This window comes from Rhineura floridana, chromosome 4 (genome assembly GCF_030035675.1).
Source record: "Rhineura floridana isolate rRhiFlo1 chromosome 4, rRhiFlo1.hap2, whole genome shotgun sequence".
Classification (NCBI taxonomy): domain Eukaryota; kingdom Metazoa; phylum Chordata; class Lepidosauria; order Squamata; family Rhineuridae; genus Rhineura; species Rhineura floridana.
Genome location: NC_084483.1, coordinates 59659778 through 59678893, shown reverse-complemented (window position 1 = coordinate 59678893; position 19116 = coordinate 59659778). Strand labels below are relative to the sequence as shown.

The following is a 19116-nucleotide window of genomic DNA, read 5'->3' as shown; positions in this document are numbered from 1 at the left end:
ATGACTTTAAACAATTCAGATAGTGGAGATAGACTTGAGCAGAGGATATGAGAAAAGTGTAGATATGGGGGGGGGAGGTAATACTGAAGTGCCAGAATGAGTGAATGCATGTACTCCAAAAAGTATACCACCATATTTACATCTGGAAGGCAGAAAACAAAATGCTGTGCTGTACATTTAATAGCAACCTTGTCAGAACTGGAGAAGGTGGCGCCAACCCTCCAGGAGCTAGGTGATGTACAGAACATAATGATCTGATACTAGAATGCTCACTCGACCTTGAGAGAGTGTGATGGTTTCCCCTAGTAATGACTGGCTGATCACTGATTCTTGGGGTTGGAAATCCCCTTCTAGAAACACTTGGCAGTAGAACCCTAATACATTAGGGCCAAAAAAAATTGGTTCATATATTGATGCATATAAACTGCACACACACACACACCATCACCACCAATATTTGTAGTTGCATCCATGATTTTCAGTGATGTTAATTATTCATTATCATCACAAATCTGCTTAGTAAATGAAAATATGGCATGTTTATCACTCAGTACACAATGAAACTGACAAGACAATTACATGCGGTTCTAAGACCATACTTCCTCCATTTAAAAAAAAAAACAAATCCCTTGCACATCCCAAAAAGTGTGTATTTTGCAGCATTCACAAGACTATCAGTTTTAGAATATTGGTCTCTAAAGGGTGCTGAATGCATTTCACATTTTCTCTGAAATTGGTCTTCTATCCTTTGAGCCCTGAAGAATGCAAAAAGTGCAGCTCCTTCCCAACACAGCAGTGCCGTGATGGGGAAACTGCTCCTGTAAAATGTCATCATATATTTCCGCCTTAGTCCCTATCCAGAGCCACTGCAGCTACTATCTGCTAAAAAATACAGAGTTGAAATAGATAGGAATTTATTGCATGGTTGCCACTTAAAGCACCTCACATGGTTACTTCTACTCACTTGGACAGCATGTACAATCCAGTAACACCAATGCGCCAAGAGTTACCATGTTTCCACAGCCATGGAGAAGTAGAACATATGGTGACGTTTCGCTCATGGCATGGTTAGGGCCTGAAGGCTCTAGAGCTACCAGCCAACCAGGTGACTAGTTCTGTCTTTAAGTAGTTAGAGACAAGCCACAATGTAGTTATTAAGTGGTAACTATGTGCCAAGTAGTTGTCTATTTTCACCCATGGCTATATCCAGGTTGTGCCAGGGTTAGGGCACCTGTTGTTTAAAGAATTCTAATGCTGCATAACATTTGGAATATATCAATACTACCCCTAATGGATTTTTACTTTACTAGACTCCTTGTTAGCCAGATCTGTGAAACAGCTTTATTACAGCAAAGCTATCCAGTTGCACAATTGTGTAAATAAGCCTATGAAAGAGTAGTATTAAGTAATACTGAATTTTATTCAACTAAGTCCTACTCGAAGTACACCCATTAAAATTAATAAATCTAAGTTAGTAACTTCTGTTAACTTCAATAGATCTACTCTGAGTTGGACTAGCCCTGAACATCACCTGCTGAAGCCTGCACAGGTATGTTTGTAAGGCATACAATAAAACATAAAGTACAAATAACAAACCCCATCTATTTCATTATTCTCCCTGTGCTAATGCTTTGCCTCCAGTAGGTGGCTCACCATTCTAGGCAAAATTCTAGCTAATAGTAAGAGATTGTTTGGCAAAATTGCAAATTGCTTGGCAATCCCTTGTTGAAGAGAAAAAGCACATTCCATGATGGTTGTTCATGTGAGTAATAGTTTTAAAACATTTTGAAAGTCTGAGTTTGTTGTATTTATATCTGCTCTGACAACACTTTTCATGATGTTCAATACATTCACATATGCGGAGGTGGTTCCCATTTACAGGCTCTCCATCTGACCATTTTATACTGTGGTTATTTGTTAAAACTTGCAGCTCCTCATCCAAGATGAGGATTCATGACCTACAGTGACTTGAAAAGCCCAAAGTGTCAAATGTTCCCTGACAGGAAGCAATTATTAGAACCCTTCAAGGACATTTGTTGGCAACCCTACTTAACTTGTAGATTCCAGCCTTAAAGTTTGGGAATTTTAGTTTTGGTATTTATATAACAGTAAATTAAATGATGTATTTACATTGATAATGGCTGGTGTATTCTCCCTTGGAGACATGATGCTCCCATTGTGCTATATAGAGATCTGATTACTGGAAAGCTTAATAGGTTTTAATAAAGCCAAAACAAAAACAAAAAAAGTGTTCTTATAACACCATCTTGCAAAAACACATTTTTTAAAAAAGACAGACGGGAATACACTTAAGCTCTTGGAAATAAATGGGCTTTTCTGTGCATAACTCAGTATTGCATTATGTCCTAAATGTGCATATAAATAAATACATAGCATAAATGAAAAGTCACTTAGAGGAGACCAAGGTGAGGATATAAGCTGACACTGATCCTACCAGTTGCGATTGGTAGGCCTTGATGCAGGTGGGGCGGAGGAACCCCATCAAATCTTATAACATGCAGTCATGTGATTGTTTCAAGTCAATCCCTCTTTGACCTCCTCAGACAACCTTAAGGGGATTCAGACAAGTCCCAGCATGATTGGCTTCAAGCCTATAGTCAAGACACTGACTGATGGTGAAAACCTAAATAAATCTGGTATGTTTAAAGATTCTTAATCTAGAAATTTAAATTTATTTATTTATTTATTTGCTTTATATCCTACTCTTCCTCCCAGTAGGGTGGGAGCCCAGGGTGGCATGCAAATGGGGTGGGATGGGTGCAACCCAAGAATAATATAGATCTCACTCAAATTTTCTGCCTGCTTGCTGACATAATGAGAGAAAGGAGACCCCTCTCCAGAAAAGGAAAGGGGCGAGAATGAGGTTATTTTGGAAATGGGCATATGGGGATAAGCTTGATCAGTAAGAAGTCAACTAACTCAAGACAGGCCCATCATCTTGCAGCTTCTGTTATAGTACAGGTGAGCAGAACACGTCTTGAACATCACCCCGCATACTTCCCTGAGGCTGCTTGCAAAGGCACAGGGCTTTGCAAGCACTGACAATCAGCTGATTGTTGGTGCCAGCAAAGCAAAGGAAAACACTTCACCTTACAGCATGAGGTCAGATGACTGACAGGGGGGCACCTGTTAAAATGGCCCATGAGGGTTGGGTGGGATCTCAGCATGTGATTTGTCAGCAGCAAACAGTTCCCTGTCCCTCAACTAGAGACTTTCATTTTGAAAAAACAATTCAGAGAGGGCCTGGAGTAAGTGGTCTATCTGCCAACATACTAGTAACAAAACAATGATGAAAATGTGTTTACACGGGAGAAAGCTTACCCAGGAATATTTTTTTAGTTTGTTGCCTAACACAGGGCATCAGTTTCAAAACTCTTCAAATTCCATCAATAGCCATTAAAATAACTATTTTCCTATTAAGTTATTAAAATAATTGTAGCTTATGTTTGCCAAGATATTATATTCATTCATAGCTGGAGTTGTCCAGTTTTCATAATCTCAGTTTTTCTATGTCATTTTTTGAACTACACTGGGCACTGTGTATGACACAGCCATTTGCTTTAGTGTAAACCAGAAGCAGTGCTTAAGCATTTTGGCTTCCCTGGGAGCAAAAGAAGCCCCCCCTGACCCCATGGCAAAGGTTACCGCTGAGGGGGTTCGTTGCAGTAACTGAGGGAGCCAGCACTGTCCACCCACCTCTCTTAGTGTATGGGAAATGACCGCAAGACATCTCAATGTAACAAGGAAGTGCAGGCTGGCATGCTTAATTCCCCTGTCCCATGCTCTTGTCTCACGCCCCTGCATTCCAGCCAGGTGGCCCTTGTGCACTCTTTCTCACCCGGCCTATGTAGAACACAATAATAGTACTTAAGTCTGAGAAGCTTTGTTTATTTAACATAGATGAGGTAAGAGAGGCTCTTAATTGGCAAAAATAGATAGTGGATGCTAACAGATCGTTAGGGAGGATGTTTTCACACACACTGGTAAGTGCTGGGAACTTGGCCTTCAAAGGCAGCTGCAATGAATCAGACTGCTACACAGCAAGGACATTGACCAATAAAATTGATAAACAAAGGCAGAAGCATGAGACCCAAATAAAAAAAATTCCCCACAGGTATAGCTAGCTAAAGTCACAGGTGCAAACTTGCAACCAGGTCCAGGGGCTCTTTGGGGTATAAATAAGTAGTTAAGGTGTTAGATTATGACCTGGGAGACCAGGGTTCAAATCCCCGCATACCAATGAAGCTCACTGGGTGACCTTGGGCCAGTCACTGCCTCTCAGCCTCATGAAAACCCTATTCATAGGGTCGCCATAAGTCGGAATCGACTTGGAGGCAGTACATTTAAAGGGTCCCTAATGCCTGCTCAGGGGGCTTCAATACAGACCATCAGTGCAGTGCTATGTAAGCAGGTGGCCAACTGGGATCTCTCCATTGTTCTTATCTGGGCCACCAGGTCAATAGAAAGTAGAAGTAAGATAACTGTGCTCAACAGCTGCTTTTATCTATTTAAGTACCTTGCCTGTAATAAAACAATTAATCTTTCCAATAAAGCCTTGTAAACCTTTTTTTCCACTTGAATGCTCATTGGCTGGAATCTCTTAAATTTTCTTGCCTCTTGGCAAAACACTTAGAGGCAGGAATCAGCCAACAAGTGATCAGGCCTTGCAATGCTCAGGAAGTTTCCTGGATACTGTCTTGAAGGGGTCTGGCTCTGACCATCACAAACCTCGTGATGGCCAAGAGTCTCAGATATGAGATTTGGCTGAGGGAGGCCTATATAAAGTGTCCTCCCACATTGCATAGCCTCTTTTCACAGTGCAATGCACCCACTCACACAGCTCCGCCATAGTCAGAAGGCTTAAGCTTCTTCCCATTCTCTCTCACTAATATTCACTGATACCAGTTGTGTTGGAATGTATGAGGTTCAACTCCAACTTGGTGGGTTGAGGCTGCATGGGGTTAAAAAGGGTAGCTAGGGAGGAGACCTCTTTGTTGCTAGGCTACACCTGTCCTTTGATCCTTGCCGTCTCTCCCCCTCCTGCTAGACTAATATGCAAAGGATGTTGATCCCAGTTCCTTCCCGCCTTCCCAGTCCTTCTCTCTCGAGAGGGGAGCAGACATCTTTCCTTTGTCTCTCCCTCTCAACCAGCATGAGAGCTGCACTGGGACCAGTGCAGACTGCTCCAACATAGCTAGTTAGCTAGATATAGAACTCTGTCCTATCAAGCATGTACTTCCAGAATAAAGTAGTTGTTTCTTATTTTACAGCTTAAAGTCTCTGTCTGACTAATTTGCAGGGAAGGTAGAATCTTAGCAAAGATTCAAACACACACACATAAGCTCACTCAATAGAATTCTGACAAGTTGTTCATATGTTAACGGTAATTAATTAATAAAGTAGCCACCAAATATTAAACCCTAAATTGATGCCTGCCTGTTCCTTGCAAAATGCAAAACACTTTAAACAGTGCAATATTTTCCTTCTGAGCACCACTCCCCCGATCTACTATCTTTGCGAAATCATGGAGAAATGTTGAAGTGCCGGATGAGTGGAGGAGAGCTAATGCTGTCCCTATCTTCAAAAAGGGGGGGAAAGGAGGAACCGGAGAACTACAGATCAGTCACCCCTGACATCAATCCCTGGAAAAACTCTGGAGCAGATTATAAAGCAGTCAATCTGTAAGCACCTTGAAAACAATGCAGGGATTACTAGGAGCCAACATGCATTTATGAAGGACAAATCCTGCCAAACTAACCTTATCTCATTTTTTGATTGAGTAACCTTCCTTGTAGACTGTGGGAATGCTGTGGACATAATATATCTCAACTTCAGCAAAGTTTTGACAAAGTGCCCCATGATATTATGATTAGCAAGCTAGCTAAATGTGGGCTGGATGGAACAACTATCAGGTGGATCCACAGTTGGCTCCAGAATCGTACTCAAAGACTGCTTATCAATGATACCTTCTCAAACTGGGTGGAAGTAACGAGTGGGGTACCACAGGGCTCGGTCCTGGGCCCAGTGCTCTTCCACATCTTTATTAACAACTTGGATGAGGAGGTACAGAGCATGCTTATCAAATTTGCAGATGATACAAAATTGGGGGGCACAGCTAATACTGTGGAAGACAGAAACAAAATTCAAAGGGACCTTGATAGGCTGGAGCATTGGGCTGAAAACAACAGAATGAAATTCAACAGGGATAAATGCAAAGTTCTACACCCAGGAAAATGAAACCAAATGCACAATTATAAGATGGAAGATACTTGGCTCAGCAATATGACATGTGAGAATGATCTTGGAATTGCCCTTGATCACAAGCTGAATATGAGCCAACAGTGCGATGTGGCTGCAAAAAAGGCCAATGCTATTTTAGGCTGCATTAACAGAAATATAGTTTCCAAATCGCGTGAAGTATTAGTTCCCCTCTATTCAGCACTACTTAGGCCTCATCTTGAGTACTGCATCCAGTTCTGGTCTCTGCACTTCAAGAAGGATGCAGACAAACTGGAACAGCTTCAGAGGAGGGCAACAAGAATGATCAGGGGACTGTAAACAAAGCCCTATGAGGAGAGACTGAAAGAACTGGGCATGTTTAGCCTGGAGAAGAGAAGACTGAGGGGAGATATGATAGCACTCTTCAAGTACATGAAAGGTTGTCACACAGAGGAGGGCCAGGGATCTCTTCTTGTTCATCCCAGAGTGCAGGACATGGAATAATGGGCTCAAGCTGCAGGAGGCCAGATTTCGACTGAATGTCAAAAAAAAATCCTAACTGTCAAAGCCATACAACAATGGAACCAATTACCTAGCGAGGTAGTGGGCTCTCTGATACTGGAGGCATTCAAGAAGCAGCTAGACAGCCATCTGTCAGGAATGCTTTGATTTGGATTCCTGCATTGAGCAGGGGGTTGGACTTGATGGCCTTATAGGCCTCTTCCAGCTCTACTATTCTATTATTCTATTATCTATGTGGTCTGAGAACATTTCTCTAAGCCTTATATACTGCCGCCATCACTGTATCATTCCCTAAGCTGAATTCTCTATGGTTGCTTCCTTAATTCTCCTCAGTGATATTTGGCGCTGGGATCCCAAATCTATTTATTTATTTAATTAAATTTATATTCTGCCCTTCCTCCTAGTGGGAGCCTAAAGCAGCAAACAAAAACACTAAAAACAGTCTAAAACATCTTAAAAATAGACTTTAAAATATACAAAACATTTTTCAAAAAAGCTTTTAAAAAAGCTTTAAAAATGTCTTTAAAAGCAATTCCAACACAGACACAGACTGGGATAAGGTCTCTACTTCAAAGGCTTATTGAAAGAGAAAGGTTTTCCGTAGATGCCAAAAATATAACAGAGATGGTGCCTGTTTAATATTTAAAGGGAGGGAATTCCAAAGGGCAGGTGCCACTACACTAAAGGTCCGCTAAAGTGCAAATGGGACGCAAAGGACTGAGAGTAAAATCCTATGGACACTGACTCAGAAGCAATGTATTCGGTGGAGTTTTATCTGTGGTAAATGTGTTTAAGATTACTGCCACAGTTGAGTGGAGGGGGAGAGAGAGAGGAAGGGGGAAATGTTCAATTGAAAGTTTTAAGTTTTTTCCTTAAAGTAGAAATAATTGAAGCAATATGGACCCCATCATGGTATGGCAGTGGTATTTACCTGCCCTCCTGACAGATGAGACTCTGCTGCTTATCGGGAAAGAGAGGGAGAGGGATGAGAGAGCAGGGAGGTCAGTGTGGTACAAGTACTCCAGCAGAGCCACTCCAGTGCTCCTGCCAGTGCATTTGCATCAAGCTTAGCTTTCTGCCCCTCCCTCTCCTGGTAAGCTGCAGTGGCTCAGCTGCCAGGAGGTCAGCTAAGTGCTGCCACCCCATCCCACCATCTGCTAGTGAATGTGGCTATAAGGAAGAAGCTTATATTTGCACCTGTGGAAAGACAACAATCATCCTTGAAGCAAAACCAGGAAACCATATATTTGACAAAGAAAAAACACAATTGCCAAACCTTGCATTTAGGGTAATGTATAACTATTCTTTGTTTTTAAAACAACAGGAGCAAGTGCAACCATAGACTTTTACAGATTTTTAATTTTTTTTAAAATTAATCCATATAATTGGAGGATGTCCTTTTAATGACCGATTAAATAAGTCTCTGCACAAATCTGTACCCCAAAGATCCAATCTCAACTTTCCTATTTTGAATTTATTTGAATAGACTTCACACTTCAGAAAGTAACACTGTGACCTGTGATGCAAGAACTCTGATGTGTGCACACTACAGTCAGAATTCATTGTAACAGCAAAATTGATCTATAGGGATATTTGTTTTCAAACAAAAGTTGGCTCCTTTTATTGAACTGAGTGTGGAGGCCCATATAAATTGGAGAGTTTTTAAATGTGCATCTGGGTGAACCACATATCTGGATCAGGGCAATATTAAAATAATTAATATACGTCAGAAAATGCAATTTCCCATTTTTTAAAAAAGAAGGACAAGCCGGAAGCAGAAGTCATGCAGCAATACAGTAAGAGGACAATGATCTTTTAAAGTCTAAGGAGCAATTTAACATATCTATTTCATCTTATGTTAACAACTCAGTATTTACTGGTTTATTAAGCACAATAGTATATGAAAGGAGCATATGTACATCCTGTTGGTAAAATTAATTTGCAGGTTATAATGCACTAGCAGAAAACATGGCCACAAAGGGGTGAAGCAGCCAGTTTTTGCTGACACCCCCCACCTACTGCAGCCCTCTGCACCATACTGTTCCGGAGGATTCCTCAACTAAGAGGAGCAGCTTTTTTGGGGGGGGGGACCGGCACAGGAGGAATCTAAGAAAATCAGGTGTCCCACTTTACATGAGCTTAAGTGTTTTCAATAGTGTAATACCACACATTGGATGTGACACATTATTACAGTTTGATGCTCCTTGTTAAGCTTCCTACTGTGTCCCTCACCCATTTTTCTCACCAACATATTACTTTATGAAAGTAGCATGTAAAGTTTTACTAGTGCAAAACAGAAGGAGAATGGGGTGGAGCTTTCATTTGGCTTTAGGATATTGTTACTCTTAAGAACATATGAAGCGCCTACTGGATCCAGCACCCTATTGTCACAGTGGCCAACCAGATACAACAGAGTGGCCAACTCTTCCTTCCTTCTCACCCTTTGGATCAGGGTAAAGGTTCTCTAAGGGCTTAGATCAGGAGCACCAGGCCTCATTGGCTGACCATGCATTGCTGCCACAGAGAGAACCTTTGCTAGTTCTCCTACAGGATTTATCTCTCTACCAGAAATGTTGCATACAACCCAACAGGTTTTCAAATCATTTGTGACAGAATATTTAAATGTGTTTTTTGACAGACTCTTAGCATTTAAAGTCACAAAATGTGCACAATTCTGATAGCCCATGGGCACTGATTGAGGTGCGTGATTGTTGCAAATTGTAGAATCAGTCCTACCTTTCTGTTTCAGACGTAGAGCCTTTCCTAGTCTGTTTTTGGGTGCTATATCTTTCCACCTTTCTGGAATGCCTGTGAAATGAGATGCCAAAAAATAAAACAGGAAGGAAAGCGATCCAGGAAATACATCACAGTTCAAGCAGATGGAAGTGAAAAAACCATATTTTATGAATGACTAGTGAATATGGGCTTTGAATAAGAGATGCCCCCCCCCAACTAATGTATGGAAATGAAGGCTTCACTAAGGATGGGGACAAAAAGATAATTGACTCAGACTCTTTAACATTACTTGCAGCACTTTCTGAGTTACTCACTCTTGAATGCCAAGAAAATCTAGAATTCACTCCAGAGCACAATATTTACTACTACTGATTAAAGATAAAAGTCTAGCAATAAGGATCTGGTAAGAAATGAAGTATCTCTGGGTTAAAATTTGAAGAGCTGCTTTTGTACTACACTTTCAAGTAACACAAATGGCAAATTATGCACCATGACAATAACACACTATTTTAATTAATCTGAGCATATGAATGTGAAATATCTCCCCTTGTTTTAAATATTTCAATGGAACTGGGGCATGCAACTATTATCAGTATTCTACTAATGCATCCTATCAATGCAAGAATTTCCACCTGAACAACAGGACTTTCCTCCCTCCCCCAATGTGCTCCACAGAGTTGAGGGAACCTCTAGAACAGATTTGGGGGACATGGGGGGAAGACAGAGGGAGAACATTCCATTGTGCAAACAGAAATCATTGCACTGACAGAACATTCTCCTTAGTGCCACACTGGATTCCACACTATAGACTCCTAATTTTCTAAACCAATATTGAATTAATGAATGGTTGAACCAGGACTTCTCAATAGTTAGATTGAACATTATGATGTGCTAGATTGATACATTCCAGTCTATGCCACAACATACAACTTAACTAGATGTCAGATTGTATCTGAGTGGTAGAGCACATGCTTTGCAAGCAAAAGTTCCTAGATTCAGTCCCTGGCCAGGCTGAGGAAGATGCCTGTCTGACATCTTGGAGACCTGTGGCCAATCAGAGTTGACAATACTGGTCTAGGTGGACCAATAGCCTGACTCAGTATAAGGCAGTTTCTTCTGTTTCCAGTAGATCTTTTTGCTATAGCCAATACAGCTAAACAAGTTGCCCTCTGGTGTTTTGCTATCTGAGATGCCTTTTACATTTTGATAGTCAAATACCACTGAACAGTTGAGAAGCTATTTGCAATGGACCAAGTTTCAGAATTGCCTGTTAATACAGCAGTGTTTTATCACAGCATTTGCATAGGCTTTTCGATGCTACTCAGACATGGGACCAGAAACAACAGCTCAGTTTCATGGATATTACAAAGATGAGCCCAAAGTTGAGATTTCTAAGAGCACCTAATGGTTTAGGAAAATAGAGCAAGCACTGAATGAGCCCTTTGCATTAATGAATTGTGGTTTGCACAGTACAGGACCCTGAGAAACCAATTTTATGCCATGAGGGCAATTGCATGGTAGGTGGATGGTGAAATCCAAGTATTTCAAATCACTTGCTCACAATCTTTTTGTACATGTTATCAATATTCCTGTATTCTATAACTGGCTATTTGCAGCCATGTGGGCCATCAGAATCTGAGCCTAAATAGATATATTTATATTTAGACTTAACTAGGGTTGTTGTTTTTAAAGTGCTTCATTCATTTAGACCCAAAGGGTTCTTTATTGAGCACTGGTATCAAGAACAATATCAGAATTATTTTGTCACAGGCCCAAAATTAGGTGAGAGCAGGCTACTTTTTCTTTATTCCCAAGCCGCAGCAAGAAAGTCTGCACATAATCATCAGAATGGCATGAAGAAGACAAAACAGGGATTGAAAGCTTGCAACATGTCCAAACCATTATTTGGGCCAAAAAGCCCCCACACCAAACCAGATCCTGCCTTATTTATGTTCATCAAATTATCTGACTGATTAAGACTGACTGTGAAAATAAAAATAGAGACCTAAGATACATTAACATCTTTTCAGACCAAATACTGAGTTTAAGCCTCCACCCAACGGCATAGTCCCAAGAGTCATAACATCATGTCTTAAGCAGATCAAGGTCTTCATATGTAAGTCTTGGATGTCCTAAGTCAGTGCCTGAGGTTTACTGTAAACCAAGATCTTGCAGTTCAGCTTTTGAAGTGACTACATCCTTGTTAGGTTGCCTGATGGCGTGATTCCCCAGGGTGATATGAAGCAGGCTTCAAAACAGGCAACACACAAGGTTTGGTAGTGATCCTCCATCTCAGCACCATTTTGTTTTACATTATCCTAACCTAGTTCCCACATTTTGGGTCTGAAATAGCTCCTGGAACCTTTTGTTTAATCAAACCTTTCCCTTACCTATACATTTAATCCATGAAGCCTTCCTTGGAAGATGTGACGATATCTGTCACATACATTGACGTCTACACATTTCCCCATCTCCCAGTGAATCAGAAATGGGGGGTGGGGTGGGCAGTGGTTTCATGACCTTTTGTACTACACAGTTTTTTTAGGACAATGGCTCACTTATAATGGCTTTATATGCTATATATATTCTAAGTAAAATATGAAAGAGCTCCTATTGGGCAATGAACTTATGCCAGCATGTTTCTCCTTCCCTGAACTAAACTGCAGAAGTCACAGTCCCAAGTGTTCTGTTGCCCTGCCCATAAATGGAGTCCAAAAACATAGTCTTATGGGATTCATTTAATGTGGAGTTAAAATATATTACTATGCACTTTTAAAAAATCATTATTAAGGGAATGGGAAATAATGTTAAACAAGCCTAGTGTGATATAGACCTAGGAAATAGCAGTTTATCAATACTACTTGATATTGTGTGCACAGGGAGCTTCAAGACAACTTAGCAAGGATACCTCTGTGTTTCTTCTGGATTAGCACTTAGGTGGTTTAAACTGTCTTGTTTTGGAATGCAAGACTCCATCGTTGTTGATCTTCAGAAGATTTGGAAACATGGAAGTGAAAGTTCAATAGAATGGGCAGAAACAGACAGAAACAGAGAAATGGTCACATGCAGTGAAGATGGGAGACATGCAGTCAAGACATTTCTATGAACCAAGAACATTCCTGTAGTAATACATCCAAGCAACATTTTTGATCTCTCCTTTTCAGTATTTCAGAATGACGAATTAAAAAAAACCCTGTGACATAGCAATCATAGCAGAAAATATTCATAAAGGTAAAGACAGAAAGAGTAAACAATATTTCATCTGCAGTGAATAAACAAACATTTGGCTTTACTATTTTCATTACTCCTGCTGATAACAGACTCAAATTTGTCCCTTTGAGATGAATGTGGCTTTGCAAGGGGAGCATTTAGTGGATTTGGTATTATGCAAACAAATCTTTGTCAAAATTATTTTAGGGTGCCATATATATCTTACCAATACTTCATTAAGCACCCCAATGGATCATACTTTTTTTTAAAAAAAAAAAGAATGGAAAAACTCCCTCCATTTATCTCATTTGTGAATTTGGAGAATGTGTTAGCCAGTGACGAATAAGAAAGGGAAAGGTGATGAAAAAACTAACTGCTGACATATTACATGCAAGATATAAAGAAAACAGGAATAATCAGCTTCCTCTGATATTTTTCAGTGCAGAAAGATCAATGATTTAAATGGCTCTAGGCAAACAAGGCTGGGAAAATTCCTATTTAAAAGGGACAAAGATAGACATATATAAAAGAAGGAGCAAACAAAACTAAATTTGAGGATAAGAGGTCCAAAAGCTAGTATTGGCTGTTTTCAATAACTGCAGTACTTTCAAAGTGAAAGAATTTTAGTGGTCAACTAGAGAGTCCATGCTCTTAGCTGAAGTACCAAATTATCATACTGGATGTAAAATGAAATTATTTTGATACCAGCTTTATTAACTATTTCACTGTCTGTGGTAAAAAAAACAGCCTTACAGCGCAATCCAAACCCAAGATCTGCCAGGAAGAAAAAGTTTGGATTTGGGGCTTTCCAGATTGAGCCGGGGTTTATCTGGGCCTGGAGCAACTCCATCACCTCAACTGGGCTGGGGTTCTGTCAGTAGAACTTCAGCCAGCATAACTAATGTTGGTGTAAATCCAAACAACAACAACAACAACAACAAAACAGGCAGTCCAGGGATACTTACAGAGGTCAAGGAGGTATTCGCACCATAGTTTCTTACACCATAGCTGGCTTCCTATGGTTAGAATCGCTCTGTAAGGCTGCAGTTCTATGAGCAACTGAAAATAGTAGGGCTTTTTTTTCTGAGTAAACATGTATAGGATTGTGATGTTAGCTTTGCTGGATTGGTGTGGCCATAGTTTCTTGTCCTGGTCTGGGTGAACAGCAGAAAACCCCAGTTCCCACTCTCTCTTGTCTTTCAAATGTATCCCACTTCCTTAATATAAGGTACAGAAGTTCCATCATCCTTTCCTGAAAATGATTTTATACCAGAATTAATTATTAACAATTCTGAAATGTGAATCTATGTAACTTTTGCCTCCATTTTTATATGTATTTCTTTCTGCTTCTTTCACTGCATTATTGCATGCACAGTTACAAGCCCTGATAACTTTTTTGATTGAAATGAATGGGAATGCTGTTAAGGTGTGTAATGGAAGAAGCAGATAAACTGTGTAGAAAACCTAGATGTTTTAAATAATGAATCAGTAATTTAATAAGCATGTTTCAGGTTTTTAAAAAAATCAGATATATAATAATTATATAGTGGAACTTTTACACACAATATAAGAAAAACATGACACAAAGATTCAAATAAGAAAACCACAATTAAAAATAAAACAAAACCACCACAACCAAAAGGAATATGTTTACATATATATCACATTTGGCCAATCAGCATATAAAGAGAAATCCAAAGCACTGGAATTGTTTGACAAGGCCTATCTTGTAGAGAAAACCTGTATCCAGGATTTTTAGTAGGAAAAGATTAAATACACCAATTACACAAAATATTCCATACTGTCATGAACTGAACTGTCTGAGTCTTTTCAAAAGTTGCCTATAGACCACAATTTAACTTGATGTTATACAGGCTTAAAACCACTAATTTAAACGAACTGAAGGATGCTTAACTGTGTGGATTGTGGCTTCTAGGCACTCTGAAAAGAAACCAGCTTAATTCCATACATTACAGTGCAATCCTGTGGATATTTATTCAGAAGCGAGTCCTACTGTGTTCAGTGGGGCTTACTGCCTAGTAAACTGTTTAGGATTGCAGCCCAGGGTATTATAAAGCACCAATTTAAAATAGTGATCAATATAGTTGTCCTCTTGCTAGTGAGAGGGAGACATTGTGCTGAAGATCTCTTGCTATTGAGAATTACAAAAGGCTACATAATAACTCATCTCAATTCCAATATCTAGGGCTACTGTAAAATTCAATATTGCTTATTAGTTCAAGGTGTCAGCACAATCCTGGTCTCTTTATAAAATTTCCCTCCCTAAAATATGAACTTCTCCCTCTTGCTGGAAATCCCAAATCTGGAATTCAAGAATATGCTGGCTTAAAACAGATGGCTTTACAGTCTTCAGTTGATGTGTCCTTCTGTCACACAGGAAGGGCACCTTTATAAATCATCTGTACTCTTCTCTTCCCACCCCCCCCCCACAGTGGACAAGACTACTTTTTAAAAAGGCAGCACATTTTTCAGCATTTGATTGCATGGACACTAGAGATGCTTTATAATAATTTAATCGAATGGAATTCAGATATGAAATCCAATGTACTGTTCTACCTGGATTCTTGAAAAATTTAAATACATGCCTTTAGAAACTTTTCTGCAAGATTAATCAAGTCACTTTTCAGTTAGGAGGATCTGGCTAGTACCTGTCATCCTCCGGAGAAGCATGTTGGATATGAATCCGGGGACTAGTGGGTCGTCTCCTATCTAGTGAGGGGGACCATCTACCTCTGTTCATCCAACAAAATAGGAAGAAAACAGAATATTTAGTGTATAATAAAATTAAGTTTTTTTAAAAAAAAGTTTTTGGCAAGAAAACTGAAAAATACCCCAAAAAGTTGTTTATTATTTAAATATTTTCTAAATATTTTAAAAAGACTACATTTATTTAACTTGAATGTAGATCTCTCTTCCAGACATATTTGCATAGCAGTACTATTGTGCTTTACACAGTAGTACACTGGTGTTTTTTTTTTTTTAAATCAGTAAAATAATTATATCATTGAGGTAACTAATTGGAGGAATGATATCTTGTATATTTCAAATATCAGTTCATTTTAAAATCCAGTGTGCATTCTTAATAAAGTTTCAGCTGACGCCAAATTAAATGTGAAAGTTTGTTTTCTCTTTCATTACTTTGGTAAGCTATTGAATTACTGCTTATTGAATGATTGTTTATTCAATCAACTGAATACTCTTGAATGACATCTTGGTGTGGGTGGAATTAAGCACCATGTTACACTGCTAGTTATAAAATATGGCTCTGAAATAGTCTATTTCCCCCCAGAGCCCATGGCATATAAAAATAAGCTTTATACTGAAAAGGTTCATCTAGATAGTCTTGTCTGTGAGATTAAAACATGTATTTTTAGCTTACTGTTGAGTTTAATTATTTTGAACGTTTTTAAATACCTGTTTTAAATTGTATTTTACTGATAAGTTAATGTTTAATTATTTGTTGTTGTTTGTAAACTGCTTATGGTTTTATTACAATCAAGTGGTATATAAATTGTGTTAAATAAATAAATAGTCCTGCAACATCTGGAGACCCATGAATGGGGAAGACTGCTTTAAATGAAGATGCTTTGGACTGAACCTCTGGCCATACATTATGCTGTCACGATATGCTTCTCCTTCATGATCATGTTCTGAGTGTGACTCTGCTATGTTTCTTAGCTTCAGAGAATTCTCCTCCTTTTGGCCTTTGACGTGTTATGGAACACCTCCCCTTTTTGGTTAGTAGTTATATTTATATGGACATTTTCTGTAACCCCTGCATTGTGTGAACCATTTAACCTACTTTCTTACTTGTGGCATCTACAATTACAAGTTTATTTTTCCTGACTGAATGCTTTCACAGAAAACCAAACAGATTTAGGCTGCAATCCTATACACAGTTACCTGGGACTAAGACCCACTGAATTCAGCGAGGCTTATTTTTGAGTAGGCATGCATAGGATTGCATTGTTAAAAATGCTGATGTAAATTGCATTAATCGGAATGTTTGTGGAACTGGGAACCCTCTTTCTCTACCTCTGCCATATGAACAAACTGGTGGCCCAACTACATCCCTATCTGGACAGGGATAACCTGGCTTCAGTTGTCCATGCTCTGGTAACCTCTAAATTAGATTACTGCAATACACTCTACGTGGGGCTGCCTTTGAAGACGGTTCAGAAACTGCAGCTTGTGCAAAATGCAGCGGCCAAACTGGTAACAGGGACCAGACAGTCCGAACATATAAAACCGATTCTGGCCCGCTTGTACTGGCTGCCTTTATGTTTCCGAGCTCGATTCAAGGTGCTGGTTTTGACCTATAAAGCCTTACACGGCTTGGGACCACAATACCTGATGGAATGCCTTTCCCAATACGAACCCACCCGTACACTACGGTCAAGATCAAAGGCCCTCCCTCCGGGTGCCTACTCCGAGGGAAGCTCAGAGAATGGCAACAAGAGAGAGGGCCTTCTCAGTGGTGGCCCCCAAATTATGGAATGATTTAGTTGACGAGGTGCGCCTGGCGCCAACACTGTTATCTTTTCGGTGCCAGGTCAAGACTTTCCTCTTCTCCCAGGCATTTTAGCATGTGTTTTATATTGTTTTAAATTTTTAAATTGTATTTTAAATTGTTTTTTAAAAGATGTATCTTAAATTGTATTTGTTTTTAGTTACTGTAAACCGCCCAGAGAGCTTCGGCTATGGGGCGGTATACAAGTATAATAAATAAATAAATAAAATAGAGCAATCCACTCAGGCTGTTTGAGTGCATCCTTCACACACCGAGATTTGCTGGTGGAAGCATAGTGTTGGGTGTAGAAGCTGAACTCTTGCCATTGTGGAGATGGCTGAACTCCTCTTCTCTTCTAGTTCACATGATCAAGTTTATGGTGGGCTTGCATTTGCAGGTTGACAGTGGTGCTCAAATGGGCTGCTTATGCTCATGTAGAATGAGTCATATCATATATACATTATAAGCAGGAAGCTGCCATGGGCTGAGGACAACAGCAACAAGCCCAAATGCCACAAACTTGATAGTCATGTAAATCAGTCACTGATATTAATTCAATACTTTATTTTGCACATACCATCAGCTGGTGTTGTGCAAAGCAGCCAGAGCTCATGAAGTCTGGTTGGATTGGCCCCTGAATAATTTCTCAAGGTATGCAGTTTTTACAACATACTTAGGGCAAGTACTGTAAACTTCTGTATTGGTTCCCAGAAGTGACTTAATCCTTCCTCCCACTGTGATGGCTTGATAATCAATATATATCATTTTTTCTTTGTACACAATTTTATAATGTGATAATGAACGTCACTTATCCTTTCAACAACCCTGTGTGGTAGGCTTGGCTGAGAAAACAGCTTCTGCAAGGTCTCTCAGTGAAATTTATGGTACAGTATGAACTTGAATTTGAGGTTCCAATGTCAAATACATTTACTAGGGAGCAAAGCTCCACTGAATACAGTGGAACTTACTTTTGAGTAAACATGAACATAATAGTGCTGTGAGTCTCCCTGGTCCAACCCCAATGCTCTATTCACTACCTCGTTATTCCTGCATGTTTCTTCAGACATGTATATCAGTATATATGCAGGAGTATGTTTATGAAGTGCATTACAATCTCATCTGAGCTATTTTCTCCTTTAGATGAGGATGTGTGGAAACACTACCAACCCTGACTTTCAATGAGGTATAAACCAAGAATTAGGTTTAGGTTCTGCCAAAAAGCAGAAAGCAAAAATATTATTATTAAAAAGACAAAATATATGTTCTGGTAGCAGTGTAACATTTAAAGCAAACTGTTTTACACATTTTTACTTGTATTTTTTGGGGTACCTTTCTGTTTGTTGATTAAACATTGGGAAACAAGCACACTATAAGGACTTCACAGGGATTTAGCATTGCAGATTAGTAAAATCTTTTTAGGTATTTAGAAGGCTTTAAAAGTCTGTTAGTAGGCAGCTGCTTTTTCTCTCTGTGTCAAATATATGCACTAAAAGCCCTTAATATGCTGATATCCTATATAATCATTAAAAACAATATAAACAGAATGTAAACTGCAAACATGCATTATATAATTTGAAAAATCTCATACAATATGTTTTAACAGTGTGAAACATACTGTACACATTAAAATGTGGAATAGCATGCAACAATAGTTTTACAAATTGGTGAAAGAATGGACAAAAATAATAAATCATAGCAGTGTGCATAACTAGCCTATGCACCCGCTATACTCTTAGAAAACTGCATCCAATGTAAGAATTCACGTTCAGACAGGAGTTTCCAACACGCCATGCAGTACAGACATAGAAATAGATAATTATCTATTATCTGGTTACACTGAAGAGTTCTACAAAATCTGAACAGGAAGTGATTCTGAG

At 39.3% G+C, this 19116-nt stretch overlaps 1 protein-coding gene across 17 annotated transcripts in view; it reads right to left on the bottom strand.

Annotated features, from left to right (window-relative positions):
• The window catches only part of RIMS1 (regulating synaptic membrane exocytosis 1), a 542374-nt gene that overhangs the window by 161030 nt on the left and 362228 nt on the right, over positions 1-19116 (bottom strand). For 10 of the 17 annotated variants that reach the window (XM_061623103.1, XM_061623106.1, XM_061623109.1 and 7 more), the window contains 3 exons: positions 15378-15461; positions 12407-12484; positions 9499-9570 (listed from right to left, as the gene is read on the bottom strand). In XM_061623103.1, the coding sequence (XP_061479087.1) occupies positions 9499-9570; positions 12407-12484; positions 15378-15461 (234 nt within the window). Of the gene's footprint in view, positions 1-9498; positions 9571-12406; positions 12485-13673; positions 13709-15377; positions 15462-19116 lie in introns of those variants that run through there. The other 7 variants (XM_061623112.1, XM_061623119.1, XM_061623113.1 and 4 more) reach the window with 3 other exon arrangements.